This window comes from Halichoeres trimaculatus, unplaced genomic scaffold (assembly GCF_033239565.1).
Source record: "Halichoeres trimaculatus isolate MK-OKI-2021-1 unplaced genomic scaffold, fHalTri1.1 fHalTri1_scaffold_3, whole genome shotgun sequence".
NCBI classification, from domain to species: domain Eukaryota; kingdom Metazoa; phylum Chordata; class Actinopteri; order Labriformes; family Labridae; genus Halichoeres; species Halichoeres trimaculatus.
Window position 1 is genome coordinate 15051458 of NW_027437181.1, and position 18429 is coordinate 15069886.

Sequence of the window (18429 nt, forward strand, 5' to 3'; positions counted from 1 at the left end):
AGCTAATCTAATAGCATATTATCACACAAGACAGGTAAATTGTTTTTTTGCGAGTAAGCATAAATATATCTCCAAAACATCAAGCTCTTTCTCAAAATGTAAGTTAAAATGAAGCCCTTACTCCACATGTAGTGAATGCATCTCTCCCAGATGTCTTTAATACATCATGTATTCAATTAGCAGCTACAGATCTGCATCCCACAGCAGTTAACATGCGCTATCAATAAAATATACAGACTCTAAAGTGCACATTAAATGATTCACAGGAACATAAAAATAACAGCAGTATCATTATCCTTAATGCTCCTCTTCACATCTCCAGAAAGCCCTTTTCATTGCTCACACATTACTCAGTATAGCGCAAAAATACACTGGAAGACCTGTTACCTGATCTACACAAGTTAAAACTGACACAACAACCAGATCACTTTACTACTACACACACACACGACATGTATCTGTCGGAGAATGTTGTGTTTTGGGGAAACAACCTGATTTAGTTTATTGCTGGGAGTAAAAGTGGAGTGAGCAGTTGCTTCAGGATCACCTGGTTACAGCTACCAAGACCAGTCCTGGATCTAACCTCCTATCTGTTGGCAACACATCACTTTTGTAAAGATTAGGTCAAAGATGCTTGTTGCTGTAATTTGTTTTGTTGTACAAAGCCAAGTGAGGTAATAATAACCTGTGGATGTTACGCCATTGAGTCCCTTCCTCTCCCTGAAACATTCAGTCTCAAACATGTCTATATAAATAACCTACACATCCATAAATCTGTCCCTCCTCAGTGTAACCCATGAAACATCAGAACAGAGAAGCTCAAAGTGTTTTCTCTCTACATGGTTACATTTGACATGTCTTGTGCTACATCCAGTCTAACCAAGCAGGATGGACTTCCTCCAACATGGTCTCCACATGTGTGTCTGAGGGTTCAGCAGGCGTACGGTGGAGGTTTCTCAAAGGGACTGTAGGATGATCCATAGAGGACGGGAGCGTTTGGTGTCAGCATGTAGCCTCCTGGTTCCTGTGTGGCGCCCTGAGGCGGCGGCTGGGAGGGAGCGTTGGAGGGCTGCTGGCTCTGGTTCTCATCAGACAGTCCGGAGTTGGAGCCGGGGATCATCTGGGGAGTGGTTGGTTGCTGATAGCTGCTGTTATGCTTTGGGAGAAGAGACAGGGAGTGGTGGGTGCCAGAGGTATGTGGAAGTTCAGCCAGATATCCAAAAATTATTTTGACATTTTAATGTGGGGTGAGCAGTTTGGTTGCCTGGTAGCAGGCACAGAAATAACATTAAAAGATAAAACCTAGCAACTCCCATGAGTCTGTGGGAACATTTAAACTTAAAAGTATCAAAACATGCAAAATCAGTGCATGATGATTGATTTTTTTTTTACAGAAATATAAGCCAGTTTATTCAAATTCTCAGCCAGTTACGAAAGGGCAGAATGAAATTTCAACCTGGTGAAAGCACAGCGTAAGTTTTATTGATGAATTCCACTTGAATCTTTCAAAAATTAGCTGGGTATTATTTGGTGCTGCAGCAGAATATTTTACCATGCTGCCCATCTGGTTGCCGAGAGGTAGAGAGAGGTAGAGAGATTTTTTTCTTGTGTCTGGAGAAGCACATGTGTTACCAATAGTCTGCTCAATAGTTGTGTTTGATTCATGTGTATCAGTGAATCATGAGAATGAGCCAGTATAAAAAGAAGTTGGACCCTGAAACTGGAGCAGCTACATATGATTCAGAATAGATAGAGGGAGATTTTTTGGCCTTACCTGTATGGGCACTGGATAGTTGGGATAGGCAGGCAGAGCCTGTCCTGAAGGACAGTAGCCATTGTAGGTGAACATGTGCTGTGTAGGGTTGTACAGAATGTGTGGTGATGGTGAGGGGCTGGGAGCCATCGGTGGAGTCGGCTTCTGCTAAAAGAAGATGGTAAAAAATGGACAAAGATGGCAGAACATCAAGAGGCAAGAAGGCAAGGTGAACGTCCACGAGTTCCAAGTAAAACACTCTTCATCATATTATAGGTGATGAAAGATGATAGGCTGTGGTAATATAACCATAGAATTGGGTCATGAAGAGGAAAAAAATAGATCAGAGATGTTAATATCTTGGCAGACAATAGCAGACAGTTTTATTCATGGTAAGTAAGTAAGGTATTAAACTGAGATTTCATTATTCACTACGTTAGCTATTTTATTTACCTTATGGAAGCTTTGAATCAGTATTTTCAGAGTAAACATTTAAGCAGTTACTCCTCAGTTCTTCCGTCTTAAATTTCTGTGCAGCCCCAGGTCTTATTTCTTGTCTCTCCAGTAGAGACGGCCTCTGGTTATTCTTTGTCTATGGGGTCTCACCATGTCTTTGTACGCTCCAAGTATGGCCGCAGTGATGATGCCGAGGAACAAGCCAATCACGTTGAGCACCACTGAGGCCCAGAGCAGGCGGTGCAGGTGGATCACATCCCAGCAGCTGTTGACCCCGGTGAACTCATAGTACTTTGTGTGGTGCTCAGTGCTGGAGGAGAAACAAAGTGTGGGGTCAGAACTATGGTGTTGTTGCTACAAAAAGAAAACTAGTTTACAAACAGAAGGTTTCTTTATTTTAAATCTACCGGTCAGGAAACATGACACACAGGTAACTAGAAAAGCACTCAGAAAGCGCAGTCCTCCGCCAAGCATATTGTGATTGTCACACAACACTTTACTCCTGCTTCAATCTTATACCCCCTTGTACGATATTTCGTTACCTGACAGTGTTGAAAATTAAGATGACCCAGAACATATTTCATATTCTGGATCTTAGTATCCAAAATATTGCCAGGAAGTGGATCATACTTTTACATCTGTCAGGAAATGATCATGACCTTGTCTTGTATTCTTTTGCAAAGCAATCCGAACATTTATCATGGAGTTATATACACACATGGTAAAAACGGTCCAATCTGACAGGGATAAAGAATCCTTTAAAAAAATCCTAGATCCAAGTGGTGATCTGGATCACCTCCAAAATTTAATCACTTCTTCTTCATCCCATTTTAAACATTTCCTGATCATTGTATCAAGACCCGTTTGTTACTTTTTGAGTTATGTTGTTCACAGATAAACAGACAAACTCTCCCAAAAACATAACCTCCTTAGCATAGGTAATTATTTTATAAGACGTTCAGTGAAACATTTATCAATCAGGAGGACATTTCTTTTGGTGAACAAATTCCAAAAGTTAAAAAAATCCCATGATCTTTGAGGAGCCAGAGATTAATAAAGATTTAGTTTTATGACCTCTTGTTTTCTTTTTATCAAAATTGTACAAAAGTATAAAATCTCTGCTATAACAGTCAGCTTTACTCATTTAGAGTTAAATTATCTTTGTGACCTCACTGCCTGGACAGAGATACAAGTTTAATCTAAATATGTGAAACCACTCTGCAGTGATCCACAACACCAAATAAACAACATTCAAACTCCTGTTTGTCTAAATACTTCTGAACACAAACACATTATGTGATTTCCCCTCACCTTTGACAGTTGTACAGGTAACAGCAGTAGCAGGTGTTGCTCCTCAGTTTCAGCTTGCACGCTTTTTCAGATGCACGGCACGTCACCTGTAACAACAGACATTTTCAAAACTATGGCCAGTTAGTTCATCAATCTTTTTTTTGCCAAATTATGCCACAGTCATCTCACAAAAATTATAACATAATCATGCCCTTTCTGTTATTGCTTATAAAGACATCCATTGACATCTTAAATGTGGCAGTGCAGCAGTTCGTGCTGTTGCCTCACAGTCTTAACACTCCTGGTTTGACTACCCAGCTGTCTGTGTAGAGTTTGCATGTTCTTCCTGTGCATGCTCAAGTTCCCCAGCTTCCTCCCACTGTCCAAGAAAATACTCTTTATGTAGATTGGTTTATCTAAATTGCTAAAATTGCCATGGATGGACATTTTGCTTTTGGTGTACTGTGGTTATTCAGCCACTAGATGTCACTGTGCACATCAAGGCTACAAGCTCACTGACAAAGCTCTTTGGTGACTAAAGAGGAATGTTGTGAGCATCATCTGCATCATTTAATTGTGTAAACAGTGTGTGTATGTTTGAATACCTCAGAGTAGTAGCTGTCAAAGGCATAGCCCGATCCACTGGTGTAGAAGTCACATCTGTCTTCCAACAAAAGCCTCGTATCCTGGGATTGTCAGAAACACACGACAGACAAATATGTGGTCATGATCAGCCATTTTGATGATAATTAACCTGATACACACAAAAACTGTCATTTTATTTATTTCTGTGTGTGTTTTGATTGTGTCTGTCTTTAAAGTTAAAATCATCTGTGAGTCTGAACGTCCACCAGCTTTATGTTTCGTGCCTGATCTAAATCCCTCCAATGCACCGCACTATAAAACCCACAGCAGTGAACCACACTGGACTTTATATAATGTGATTGTGCAAAGCATGAAGGTGCAATAAATATGACTTTTACTGTCCTGTGTGCAAGAAATGAAAATATCTGCAGAGGCCCTGATGGCACTGATGATCAATATCAGTGAGTGTGTGCCAGGTGCTGAGACGTCCAGCTTTTTACTCTCCGGTCCACACTCATTAAGATGCTCATTAAAATTCATGAGGCTGATGTGACAAACTGAAGTGTCCATGTATCCATGCAGAAAAATCACACCTTGCATGACCTGTATTGGCTGTTCAACTAAAAACATGTTAATAATTTTACTAAAAAAAAAAAAACTATTTTTAATGTGACTCTCATTTAACCAAAGAGCAGTGATCTGCTTTATACTTTAACTACCTGTGTCTCACTACAACATTTTGATTGTTTGGAAAAGGCAACACATTTATGCATCACACAAAAGTTTCTTTAGGGTTTACCAGCTAAAATTAGTGACAGTGGATTCTTAAGGCTTTTTGAAACAAGGATTTTCAGCTGAATCTTAGCAATGAAAGTTGTTTTGGGTTTCTGTAACTGATTCTTGATTGGTGTTTTTTTTTTTTTTTTCATGTTTTCTGTATCTATATCCTAAGCTCCTTTACTGGTGTAAACCGAACACTAAAACTCATCCTTGCTGATTTACAATGCATATTTTCCAAGTTATTCTCCATAACAATGAGCTGCCATGTCTAAATTCCACCGCACGCGCCTCACAGCGCAGCGCAGCGTCGCGCCCTTGAAACGTACTGCGGAGCACTTAGCCTCCATTGTAATCTATAAGGCAAATTCCACTGCACGCGCTGCTGAAGCGCCGGCGCGCGCCCAGGCGCGAGAAATGCTCCAGGTCCATTCTCTGCGCGGCCGCTTCCAAACCTCGTAAATTCAGTGTGGATAAGAAAGCACTAGACAGGAAGTCACCGTGTGAAGTACCCGGAAGTTTCAAACTTAAACACAATGCACGAACTCTCGAACGTAAATTTACCCCATAGGTTATAAAAACGTCACATCCGGAGGCACGTGCATCAGGTGAACAGTCGGTCAGAGGGTCCCAGACGCAACAAAACGCCATGGATGAAGAGAAGCTGATCTTGGAAGTGCAGAAGTTCAACATTCTGTATGATCCCAAACATCCTTTTTCCAAGGATACAGGCAGAAAGGACAAGGTGTGGACTGACATATCAAAAGTTAGTCGGGCGCAGCACACTGCTTCCAGTGGGGTTTGACAAGACCAGGCGCTCCGCTGCACTGCGCGACGCGTGCGGTGGAATTTTATGTAACGCTTCACTTGTGCCTTTTTATTTTCTACAAATGTGTTGAAATACACATCAAAATTCTGTCTAGCATTAAAATTTCCTCCTGTCTGTGCACCCTTAACATAAAGTAGCAGTATGCAACATGAACATCTCACTGGAACCCTTCACCTCTCCCTGTGCTGCACTAAATGAAGCCTCTCCTAATGTAAGATGCACCAAACCAAAGCGTCATCAAGGAAACTGTGTGTTTTTCGAAGAGGCCAGCCAATTAATCCCCAAGCCTACCTCTTTGGTATCTAACTGCACACGTTACCACAGAGGTGTTGCTAGATGATGGAAGTTTGTACTGAGATGCTGTGATTGGCTAGTTTTATTTATACTAGGCGCTAAGAAGGTGCACATGAAACATAAATTTAAAGCTCCTGTGAGCAACTTGTAGTCAGTTTCTAATTTGGCGCCCTCTGTGAACAAATTGTTTTTTAACTCATCCTGTCCTGTACATAACAAAGTGGTGTTTCTGCATTTCTTTAGCATTCAAACTTTTAAATTCATAAATAATCTTTGCCATGTGCTACACATCACCTGGCACCTACCCTGCCACAACAGCTTTGGAAATAAAAACAACTTGTTACACAGAGCACATCTTCTCGCTGACAGTCTTGTTTGATTTTGTAAGTCATAAAGAGAGATATGAGTTAATAACCAGCTACAAACTCCAGACACTTTTCTTTTAAATGAATAATACTAATTGTGTTGTTTGAACCAAACTGCTTATGAAATAGTGTTGTCTACTGTGTCTTTAAGACAGCTGGCTGTCTCATGTGTCCCCTCCGTCTGTGTAATATGTAAGGGTAATACATCAAATGTGATTCAGCTGCTTTGCTGAGAGTTCTCAAAGCTGTTAATTTGACATCCCTCTCTGATAAATCCTGGTGATGAGCTGAGGAAGGTGAAAGTAAAACGTAAAGGTGAAAGTAAAGCTCGAAAGTGAAACTGAATCTCTGATACTCTTGGTATCTGCGTAACATCACCCCACATGTTGATTCAGTCAGTTCCCGGGATAAATGAAACCATGTCTGTGTTAATCTAAGTAATGGAGACCGAGGCTGAAGGTCTCAGGCTCTTGTCTGGTAGATTCACTCCTGATAGATATGATTAAAAAAGTAACAGACCCTGTTGTTTTTATTAAAGCTACTAATGAGGGCAGATAAATATAGACATGACTCAACTGTTAATGATTTCTATTCTCATATGATGAGTTAAACTCATTTTGTTTTACAGATAATGAGGCTTTTTCCTGTTGAAACTCACTGAGACAGAGCATATTTTCATCAGTTATCATGGTTCAGATTACTTTTTATGAGACACATCACATTTTAACCCCTTAATGCCTGAATTGATTAATTATAAAAACAGATTGCTTTTATGTGTTTTTTCATTCTTATAGATGTTAAATTCAGTGGAGGTTGTAAATTTGATTATAGTACATTCAACAGTTATAATTAAGTTATATTTTATATATATAGACATGAGAAGTTCATGTCTATAGTTCATGTCATCCCCTTTGGTATGTGTAGAACATGAATCAATAGGTAATAATGACATACAAAGGTCATTTCAGCTGCATCAAAAGCTGACAGGGTATGTCACAAATTTGCGACGAGAGGCATCAAGGGGTTAATCAACAAATACAGCACATATTATATTTAAAGTCCCTTTTGTATTTTTGCATTTGCTGCATCACAAACTTAAAGTTTTCTGTATTTTCTAGAACTTTTGACACATTTAATCAGCCCAGTCTAAAACAGCTAGCTCTGTCTGATTACATCTGCAAAGATCCTGATCTCACCAACGTGTCGGTCAGTGCCAGTCCTGACCTGTAGCTCTGCAGCAAACCTTCATTTCTGTCTTTTAAGCACAGCCATTTAAACATGAGATACTTGCAATGAATTCCGAAGCGATGATACCGTCCACAATGGCACAGAAGAAAGACGCAATCACTCCAATGCTGATGAATATGATCGCTGCCGTGAGCTGAAGACAGGTGGACAAAAATGAAAAGAAAGGAAAAGGTTAGGAATCAAAATGTACAGATGTTTTAGGCTGTGGTTTGTTTTCTTTCACTTATAGAGATTTGAGAATGACTGTTTTTTTGTTTTGTTTTTTTATAAAGTGTTTCAAATCAGTGATAATTCACTTCAATCTTAAAAAAAAAAAACGTTTCCATTTTTTTATTATTAAAAAAAGTCAAAGTGTTCACATAAGTGACCCCCTCATGCACATACATACACACACACAGGTTTATGTGAGCTCAGTGTTTCTGCTCATGTGTGTCCTGATTGGTCGTCTGCAGTGTCTGGCCTGCAGGACGATAAAGAGAATGTATGGCTTCTCACTCTGCCAACACAGAGGTGCTTTGTGGGTAATTTATAGGCAAAGAGGCAAAGTACAGGAGACAAGGATGGCCTTTTGTGCCAGCAGGGTCAATCTCATTCTCCCAATCTCAGACACACACACACTCTCAGACACACACATACACACTGTTGCTCTGTTGCCCATCTCATTCTGACTCACATACATAAATAATGTCCAGAAGTCAAATCACTAGTCAAACATTTTTAAATCTACATATGAGGAATGAGGCACACACACACTTACACATGTTCCTCCATGTAGCTTTCATTGTTGGACAAAGTCATTTCCCAATAACACACACACACACACACACGCACGTACACTCACACACAGCAGACCCAGCTGGCTGATCGCAGATGTCTGATCGTGAACTTTATCACTGAGCATCGTTTACTGTCTGTTCAATCGCTCCTCCAGGACCAAACCTGCTGTACTGAGCCAGCAAATTAAGCACACTCTTTTTTCCATCTACTGTATCTATTCATCCCAGAGGGGCGCAGGATGAAAACATTTGGCTAACAATTAAGTGAAACAGCAAAAAGAGAGTTTCAGTGAACACATAAACTGAACATCAACAGTATATCTGATAGTCCAGAGGTGACATGATGAATAACACAAAGTTAGCTTGTTTACAGATACAGGAAAGAAAGCCTGTTTACGACTCCAAGTTGATTTTTTTTCTAAAGTTTCTTTGTTAATTTGGCTTAAAACATTAAGTTTATCACCTTGTTTTATTTGATCCATGCCATTAAGTTTTTATCAAAAGACAAAGAATTTGAAATGATCATTAAGTGACTAGAAAACCTGATGAGCCTTTTTCATTAGACACTTCAGTATTTCACCGAAACAAAAAAAGTTGTGTAAATGTGTGTGTTTGTGTGAGTTAAAGTCACTGATGTCTACATTCCTTTGAGTTTAAATGTTAAACACCTGATCTCTTGTCAGCACCTGAGAGAATATCAAAACAAGAGTCAACAACACAATAAGCTGTTAGTTTTTGGCATCAAAGAATTTGTCTGTTTCCTATAAATGTTCCTTCAAAATGTGGCACCATTTAAAGAAGCATTGTTACAAGAAATAATCTAGCGAACACAATTTGCCTAATGTTTGTGTATGTATGTTTATAACCATGGGATACACCAGATCCTTTAATGCTGCTTAAAGCAGCTACACATATAGGAATAACACACCAAGGCTACAGAAAACATTAATAGCTTTTTTTCAATTAATTTGCCTCAAAAAGTGAAATCAGAGCAGAGCTGAGGAAGACAATTTTTCCTCTATGAGGGTTTTATCTGCCACGGGCCCAGACTCTCCAGTTCATTAGCCGTTTAAATGACTCTGCTTTTATGGGCTGTAAGTGGGAGATGAGGCCAGCAGCAGAGACAATAGAGCCTGACAACTGCATTACTTCACATTACCTTAGCGCCAGCTGCCAGCACATAAAACACCTCAACACACACTCAATATCCCAAACTCCCCCGATCTCCCTCAATGCAACTGAAGCAGAGAGGAAAATCAAACACTGTCAAGGATTAAAGACACATTTTGGGCACTTTTCTGTTGATTGAAGGTGAGTCAGAGAGAAAATATATTCAATTAATAAAAGTATGAGTAGAAAACTAAGTAAACTTAGTCAAATAATAAAACACTTCCTTTTGTGCTGCTCTGTTCTATTCTCATTCATTTCAGTGGAGTGTTGTCATTTTTGTTTTGGTACATCAGTGTGATCTGAGAAACAACACAGAAAAATATATTCTGCAGTAAGTAATCAAACTTAATCAATGACCTTTTTTGCTACACTACCGTTTGATTAAAAATCTTGTGAAGTGAGCAAGTGGTTGAATATTTACCTTTAATTGATAATTTTTGTAATTTTTTTCTTTGCACACTGTATGAAAAGATGGACAACACAACAACTCCACAAAGTGAAGCACAATTATAGAGCCCCCCCTCATTAGTTGACTCATTGGATGCCATTGATGTCTAGACTGGCGGAGTGGCTGGCGCACAAGCTGGAGGAGCTTATGCACCAATATCAGGCTCGTAAACTAGTGTGATGACAAACTGACCCCTGTAGGTGACAGCAGTGCCCTCTTCTGATGAGAGATCAGCATGGACGATAAGAAGAAGATGCCAGATGACAGAGAGCAAGGGGAAACATCCACTTAGTAGAAATGAAGCCTATGCCGAAGTGCTTAAAGTTGCTGTTCATCAGCTTGAGGCTGGCTGCAGAAAGACCGGTCGTCACGTACACACCCAGCCACAAAAATCGACTTTTATGGCATTAAAAAGCATGTTTACAGCCTGGTTAAAAAACGGCTTGGGTCTTAAACAGTGATTTCTTTATCGGCCCACAGTGTCGGGTGAGTGAATATTTTTCTAACTCAGCAGTTGTTAGGATCGTTTCATTGTCCAATTAGAGACAAAGCTCAGGTCACGTGACTGGCGGGCACTCTGTAGCTGTTCAAAAGGAAACTCACAGCCGGCGTAATGGCAAATGTGGCTGCTTCCGCAGATTGGCTTAATTTTACAGTTCAGGAACAGACAGGTGATGTTGTGGATGCTACGTCCATGTTGTATACAGTCTATGTCAGAGTCAGTGGCGAAACATTCAGGCAGCTCACGCTCGAGTAGAGTATGCATTGCAATTGTGATGAAAGAGGATGAAGATTGTGACGAGAATCAAATGATGCAGCTTTGGAGATAAGCACCAAAAACTAATCAAAGCTCGGTTTTTCTGTTTTTTTGAGTCTGAAATGGGTGTTTTGAGTGAAACAAGCATATGCTCTAATGACAATTACAAAAGAACAGAAAAAGGTGGAAACAAACTTTTTTCCTGGCAGCCAATGACAGAGTAACAGATGGGTCAAATAATGTTTGAAAAATACATTCAGGTTTCTGAGAAGTTCAGTTTTATTGAGTTATGTTTTGCTCAAGCAGGAAACTTAAGACTGTGACTGAATGCTGTGTTGACAAATAGAGATCCTGCAGGAATGTATTCACCAGATTAAAGGAGAATGGGGGGAACAAACATGAAGACGTGAAGAAAACTAACACTGAAGTCAGTGAGCTGACCATAATCATGTATGTCTGCATATGACACAAGAAGCCTTTATGCTGTGGACTGACCCAACCTGAGGGGTGCTTGCCAGCTCAGGTGTGCCAAATGTGTTTTGGTTTGCAGATGAGGCAGGTCGGGTGGAAGAAAAAATCGAAAATCAATATATTGGGATTTTTTGTTTGACAATATCAAAATCATGATTCTTTGTCAAAAAAATATTTATTGTTCAAATTCTCCATTTCAGTTTTTGTTTAGAAACTTGATTGGGAACAAAGTTACCACTTTTCTCCAGCAAAGGGTGAAATGTTTCTCTCTGTGTCAAGTCAACTTTTTTACATGGTCTGGTGTTAAGAAAGCAAACTAAAGTTTGCAAAAATCGTAAATATCAAAGAATCGCAATTTACATTGAATCAGCACCCCTAAAATCGTAATAGAATTGAATCCATGAATAGCATATTGTCCCAGCCCTGGAGGCAGGACATCATTCCTGTGGCTGAACTAACCAAATCCTAACACAAAAACTTGAGTGCAAGGTGAAATCACCCAGCACAGAGGCGCTTTTGGTGTCACTTTTTTATCTGACATTTTTGTCAGTATAAGTGCTGAAAACTCAGTAAAATCTGTGCAATACAAAGACACAAAGAGAAAGTATTTTGAGGAGATCACAGACAAAGAGATAAAGACAGAAAGAGAAGTTTTATAGGAGTCAGTAAAGATACCCATCAGGTTATGTAACTAAAGCCGCTGACCGCTGCAAGGTCTTTTCTCCTGCTCAGCGCTTCAGTGACCAATCATGACCACAGCTGGACACACCGTTAATGGGAACTTGTTGGGTAAAATATAGCCCTTTAAAGCTTCACTGTTCTGCTCTCTTGAGCTTCAAGGTGACTAAAAGGACGGCAGTCCGTAAGTTACAGACAGCGACTGCAGGACATGAGTCTGGAATAAAGAGCACGGGCCGCATGAAGCGATGGGTCATAAAGACATCTTACAGAGCGTCTGTGCAGCGAGGAGAGGCAGGGGGAGTCTCTTTTTTTCTTTCTTTTAGATAATTTCATGCTCCACAGTCATTTGAAACACTATGAAGGATGAAATAAAGCTAAATGAAAAATGTTACACGAGTCATTAAGATTTTCAAAGGTTTATTTGAAGAAAAATTACTGGAGGCACCCATTCATAAAAAGGGCAGGTCCTATCACAAACTTTCAAGTAAAATATACTCAGACAATAAAGTCTTGAGATAAAAAGTGCTCTACTGCAAACCTAGGAAGTATTTAACACAGATCATCAAGGTGGAGAACGGTGAGTGAATCGGGAAGTGTTTTCCTTCTGCTGAAGTGAAAGTGAATAAAGAACATTAAGTCAGCAGATTTTCTACCATATATATTTGTTTGCAGAAACTCCACCTTAAGTGAAAACACATAATGTAAATAACAGACTGCAAATTGATTTCCTCCAACCTGAATTTAAATAAGAAACAGCAGCTGATAAATTTCGCAGTCTCTTAGCATCAAACAAAATATTTTTCATGGTCTGAGGAGCTAACCGTGTTTGATGTCCAGGAAGTACAAGAGGTTTCTGAGCTCTCAGGTGTCAGTGGTGTTGCAGTCCAGTTAGTTGTTCTTTAATGAGCAGCCTCCCTCAACCAGCTGCGGGCTCTCTTGTTACAATATGTGCCTCAAACACAGGAGGAAAGAAGACACCTGTGTGAGGGGAGCATGGAGCCACACGGGCCTCGTAGGAGACACTGAAGATCGGTGACCCAACTATTAAAGTTTAAAGCGCCAAACTGGGAGCAATGTTGGCGAGGCAGACCAAGCAGGATGTAAACGTCTTTATCTTTGTCTTTCTTTGTGGTTACAAATTTACAGCCAAGAGTCAAACGTTTGATTTCGTTACCATAAAACTTGTCTTTATGTTTTTCGTAAATGATACTTTGGTTTGAACTTCGGGAACTAAACACTTTCTACATGTTTAAAGAGCTCTGATGTGGGTATCTGTGTAGACCAGATCAGATGGAGTACACTGATGGGGTGCGCAAGTTAATGACACTGTGAACGGCACATAAAAAATTTACAAGATACACTGCTATACCCGTCACTCGCAAAGGGAACACGTCAGCTCGTTATTATACTTTTCCCATTTCTATGAAACACGTATCACAAAGAAGCTGTCATGATTTTTTACTGGTTTTTCAGGACAAAATGCTGAGGAAACAATATCTTGAAATGCATACTGTACTGTCACCAAAGCTTACTTTGCAAAGTCTGACCACCTGGTTATTCCTTTACAGCTGACCTACATCACAAGATTTAAAGCAAACTGGGCCATAGTTAAAGCAGCAATTATTTGGACAAGCAGTGCAAACTTGCAGAGCTGCCCAGGGGCTACTCTGAAGGAGACCGCAAACAACATCAATGAACACACTGACACATTTATACTCCTGTCCACACAACACGTGCATTTCCAAAACAGAGGTCCTGGTTTAACAGACATATGCATGACGATCAGGAGCCGGTGTTCGTGTGTGTTTTAAAGCTAGGGGACATCACAGAGGATAAGCAGTAAAAGTCACAGCCCCTCACATTCACAGTGACTGATGGGAAGTGGGTTGTCAGGTACTATAAGTTCCCTGGTCTCCTCCACGACAGAAAGGAAAGCACAGAAGTTGCTTAACTTTATTGGAGCCTAAAAATTCAGTGGGTAAAATAAGTATTGAACGCGTCAACTTTTTTCTCATTACATTTATTTCCAAAGCTGCAATTCAAACGAAATTTCTACCAGACATTGGTATAACTCAAATAATCGACACATGAAAAGAAATCACAACGTCTAGGTCCATAAATAATAGTTATGTGGAATTAAGTACGAAAAACACACCATGGAAAGGCTGTATACTTTGGCAAGGAAATGCACAGTACCACCTGAAATCTGTCAGTTATTAAACCAACATCAGCTGGGCTAAAGCAAATTTATGGTCCTATAAAAAAGGTTGTTTTTTTCACCAAGCAGTTAAAAATGACACACCTCATGATGGGTAAAGGCAAAGAGCTCTCTGAAGACATTTGCAACCTGATTGTTGCTCAGCATCAGAATGGAACTGGTTACAGGCTTATATCAAAGCACCTGAATATTCCAGTCAGCACCGTTGGGGCTTATTTGCAGGTGGAAGAAGCACCACCTTACCATCAACAGGCCACGCACAGGAGCTCCTTGCAAGATTTCTGACCAGGGAGTCAGAAAGATGGTCAGAAGAGTACTCAACGAGTCGAGGACCACCCTGAAAGTGCTCCAGAAAGACTTGGAGGCAGCAGGTACAATTGTTACAGAGAAAACAATAGGCAATGCACTCCACCGCCATGGCCTCTGTGGACGTTCATCCCGCAAGACTCCATTCTTCAAGAAAAGGCATGTTGAAGCTCATTTAAAGTTTGCTAAACAGCGTCTTGACAAGCCTGTAGAATACTCGGAGAATGTTGTCTGGTCAGATGAGACCAAAATTGATCTTTTGGGCTGTCATACTACATACCATGTTTGGAGGAGAAATGGCATTGCACATCACCCAAAAAACACTACACCAACAGTGAAGTTTGGAGGTGGAAGCATCATGGCATGGGGTTGTTTCTCATCTCATGATATTGACAATCATAAGGTCTGCTTCCACAGCTGCTTTTCCCTCCCAAGAAAAATGTCTTCTTTCAGGATATTAGATTAAAAATATGACCACTGAATTGCTTTCAAAACAATTTCCCAATGGGGTAAGCTTAAGTTTCTTAGACTAAGAACAATGTCTCCATAAAGGAAACTAAAAAAGTACATTTTCACCCTATTTGTAGATTTTCTAACTCCACACAGTCAATTTATATACATATTTTTTATCTTTTAGTATCTTAAATTTAGGCTTTTTGTGTGAACTTGTCAGGTGGATGTGGCTTATATTAAGTTCAAAAGACAATTTTAACCAAAAACTTGATTTAAAAACTTGCTTAGATTTCAGTTTTTTCAGTGTCTACTGTAAGACTGATTGCCAAAAGACAAAATAATAGAAGATATCAGATCCCAGCCGTTCTCAAGGGACAGTTGACTGTGTTACAAAGAAACAACTACACACAAGAACAATAAATAACAAATCCATGGATTTTTTTCTATTACATTCATTTCTGTTCTGTTCTACTTTTACGCTACTTTATTTTTTACTATTCTATTCTCAGTTGAACAGAGCAGCACTTTGATGATACCATACCTGTGTCCCTGTCTGAAACAAAGGAGCGCTGTTAGCATCCGTCCAATACTAATACAATTCCCCTCATGTTATTGTAATCCACAGCCAATCATAGTCACTCTTCCTGAGCATGACGCCAACCATGTACACCGACCCCTGTACAAGGTCTAAGAACACATTACGCCACCATTGGGTAATTTGATTTGCTTCTTGCTCATAATGGAGCAATTTGACAAAAACTGTTTGGTGGATCGCAAAGTCTGTAACATAATCCTCTCTGTGGGGTATATGTACTGTTTCCAGGAACAATGGCTCACTTCTGAAAGAGGAATACTTTAAATACTCGCAAAAGTCACCTTAGAAGAGAACAAACAAAAGGCTAAAATTTGGACGTGACACTGAACATTTTGTGCTTTTACTGTAAACAAAGAACCAGCGCCTGAAGCATTTTCTAGCCCATTAAACATTTTTAACCTGAAGAGGAGAGGGCAAACATTAAACAGGCACATTTGATTTTTTTGTGTACAGAACTTCTTTTTTGCAATGGCAGATGAATAGTTCTGCAAGTAGGCCCAAATGCAGTTGTGATTTATAGATTACCATTGTAGAGCCGTAAAGAGGGGGTATTATGCTTCCCCGTATTTTAAACATGGAGGCTGAATGTAAAATGCTGGATGTCTAAACTAAATGTGTGCAAAGTTTCAAACAATTTTGAATCCATGAATCTGTAAACTGCTCAAAATGGTCTGTTCTAAAAAATAACACAAGATCTCCATGAGACTCGCCAAAATGATGAGGTCATCACATAAGGATCTCTTAACTGGTTCATGACACGTAGGAGGGGTGGACCTCAAACACCAAGGTCTGAGAGCAGCTGGAACAAACAGAGGCTGAAATAAAGGTTTTCTAAAACACCAATGTGAGAAAAATAGGTATTTAATTTTATTTATTATTAAGGTGTAAAGGGGATGAAAAAAGCACAATACCCCCTCTTTAAGTTCTGCGTTGTATTCTCTATTCAGCCAAAAGTGACAGTGTTTGGACAAACTTTAGAGCTTGTGTGGAGCAGACTGATGCCTAGCATCTACTTTTGTGGTAACTAAGCTCAGTTAAATTGCGAGCACTGTGTGCAGTGGTTAGTCTGTGCAGTTGCAGCTTAAGGTTTGACTCCCACCCTCAGCAGCACGTCAGTCTCCACTCTGCTCTTTTTCTGTATCCAGCTCAGTTGTTTGTTCACATAAATGAGAAGATAATTTAAAAAATGAACATCCTGCTCTGCTGAAAACAACCTGAAACTATAACCTAACAAAACGTTACTTCTCAAACAGAAAGCCTGCTTTTATGTATCGCACACTCTATGTATGAACGAAGTAACTTCAGTTTTTACCTCCATCTGTCCCTGTATAAAGTCTGTTCAAACCAGGAGACACCATACAGCAGTAGACATCTGTTTTATTTGTCTCACATGGGACACTGAAGTGCAGAGTAAGCAATGTTGTTGTAGAGTAGTGCTGAGAATAGCCTCAGGAAATTAGAATCACTAAAATGCAAACATCCTATAATAGGTCCTGTACCAGCTGTCATTTCTGGAGTTTCACATGGATTTTTGGATCTTTTCTTAAAACCTCTGAGGCGACATATACATTGGTTGACATGGCTGTAAAGGTGTGATAATAAAATCCTCTTTGAACAGTGATTCTCGAATGTTCCACAGACTCACCATAGGTCTGCGGTTTTCCACCAGGTGGATGCCGACAATACCCAGAAAGGCTCCAAAACTGAGCTGAAGATGGAGGTCAGACAGGACACGAGGTGAGACATTAATTGCTGATTCTTTGGGAAGAAGTACAGTATAAAAGAGGTGGCTGTGACTCACAGTGATCCCGGGGTAATATCCAGCGACAGGCACGTTGTCTGTGCGAGTGGCAGAGATCAGACCCACCGTCAGGACCACAAGAGACAGGGCCAGCAGAGATATGGTCACCCATAGGGCTGACTTCCTCCGACGCAGGTACTGAGCTGAGGATGAACAAGAGAAAGGAAAAGAGTGTTTTCCTTTAGTTCTTGAACATTCAATAAAGTCATTTGGAGCTTTTTAAGAGGATTTTTCCTGCGTTGTCCTGATAAAATACCAGTAAAATTGAGTAAAAATTTCCCAGTGCAATTCCTGCATTTGAAATTTAAGTCAAAGGCACAAAACTATCGAAAAGTCAAATTAAGTCTGTAGAATAACACGCTGTGTGTTGCGGATATGTCTCCTGTTAGATACCATCACTCACTGAGATGTAACAGTAATTTATTTTGAAGCTAATGAGTCAGTTACTGATGGGTCATTTTTACTGTTTTATCTAAATGTGTGAGAAAATAGTTCATTAATTTATAAGCTACACAATTAAATTCCTTCTATTTATTAATTTCAGTTGGAAACATGAAAGAACAGGGTGATATGTTAAATTACAAGTATCTTTTACCAGGAATAGGCAAAGTCAGATCACTACTTCAGTGCCATGAAAGGCACTTTTTCAAAGATTAAACACAAGTGATTTACATTTACTTACTTGCCTCTAATATAAACCTGTTAATGCATGGGCAGTTGAACAAGACGTTCCCTCTTTTCTCTTGTAACAAGCTTCACATTAAATACCTTCTGGATCCAGGATTTCTGTCGCTGTCTGTTGAGTTGCCTGCTGGGTTTCCGGCTGCTGCATTTTTCCGAGTCCAGTTGAATAAAAAAAAAAAGTCAAATGTCAGGAGCTGCTGAGTTTGGGATCGGCTGTCTTTTTCTCCTGTTGATTCACGGGTAAGTCCTCCTCATCCTCCTCACAGAGAGCGCTCACCGGGAACAAACTACGAGGAAGATGCTGCTGTTTCCGACTCAGACATTAAACTTGGAGGTGATGAATGGAAGGGAGATGAATGGAAACGTGGAAACGACCAGGTCAACTTTAGCGTATCAGAGAAAGGGAGAGGGGGGGAGAGAGAGACCCAATCAGCTCCATGCTTCTCCTCTGTGATGAATTATTAAAATATTT

The 18429-nt window shown here is 39.9% G+C and overlaps 1 protein-coding gene across 1 annotated transcript; it reads right to left on the bottom strand.

Annotated features, from left to right (window-relative positions):
- Positions 1-89: 89 nt before the first annotated feature.
- Positions 90-18306, bottom strand: tmem255b (transmembrane protein 255B). The gene is made up of 9 exons (XM_074666993.1): positions 18042-18306; positions 17274-17416; positions 17118-17180; positions 7641-7730; positions 4105-4185; positions 3521-3606; positions 2360-2519; positions 1775-1921; positions 90-1156 (listed from the first exon to the last, which is right to left on the bottom strand). Exons 1-9 carry the CDS (start codon positions 18103-18105, stop codon positions 932-934), a joined length of 1059 nt encoding a protein of 352 aa, XP_074523094.1. The 5' UTR covers positions 18106-18306; the 3' UTR covers positions 90-931.
- Between the last annotated feature and the right edge of the window lie 123 nt (positions 18307-18429).

Coding starts and splice junctions, on each gene's coding strand:
- tmem255b (XM_074666993.1), bottom strand. CDS start 18,105: ATGCAGCAGCCGGAAACCCAGCAGGCAACTCAACAGACAGCGACAGAA. Junction 2,520..3,520: donor TACCTGTACAACTGTCAAAG/GTGAGGGGAAAT, acceptor TTTCTCCTCCAG/CACTGAGCACCACACAAAGT. Junction 1,922..2,359: donor TTGGAGCGTACAAAGACATG/GTGAGACCCCAT, acceptor ATCTTCTTTTAG/CAGAAGCCGACTCCACCGAT.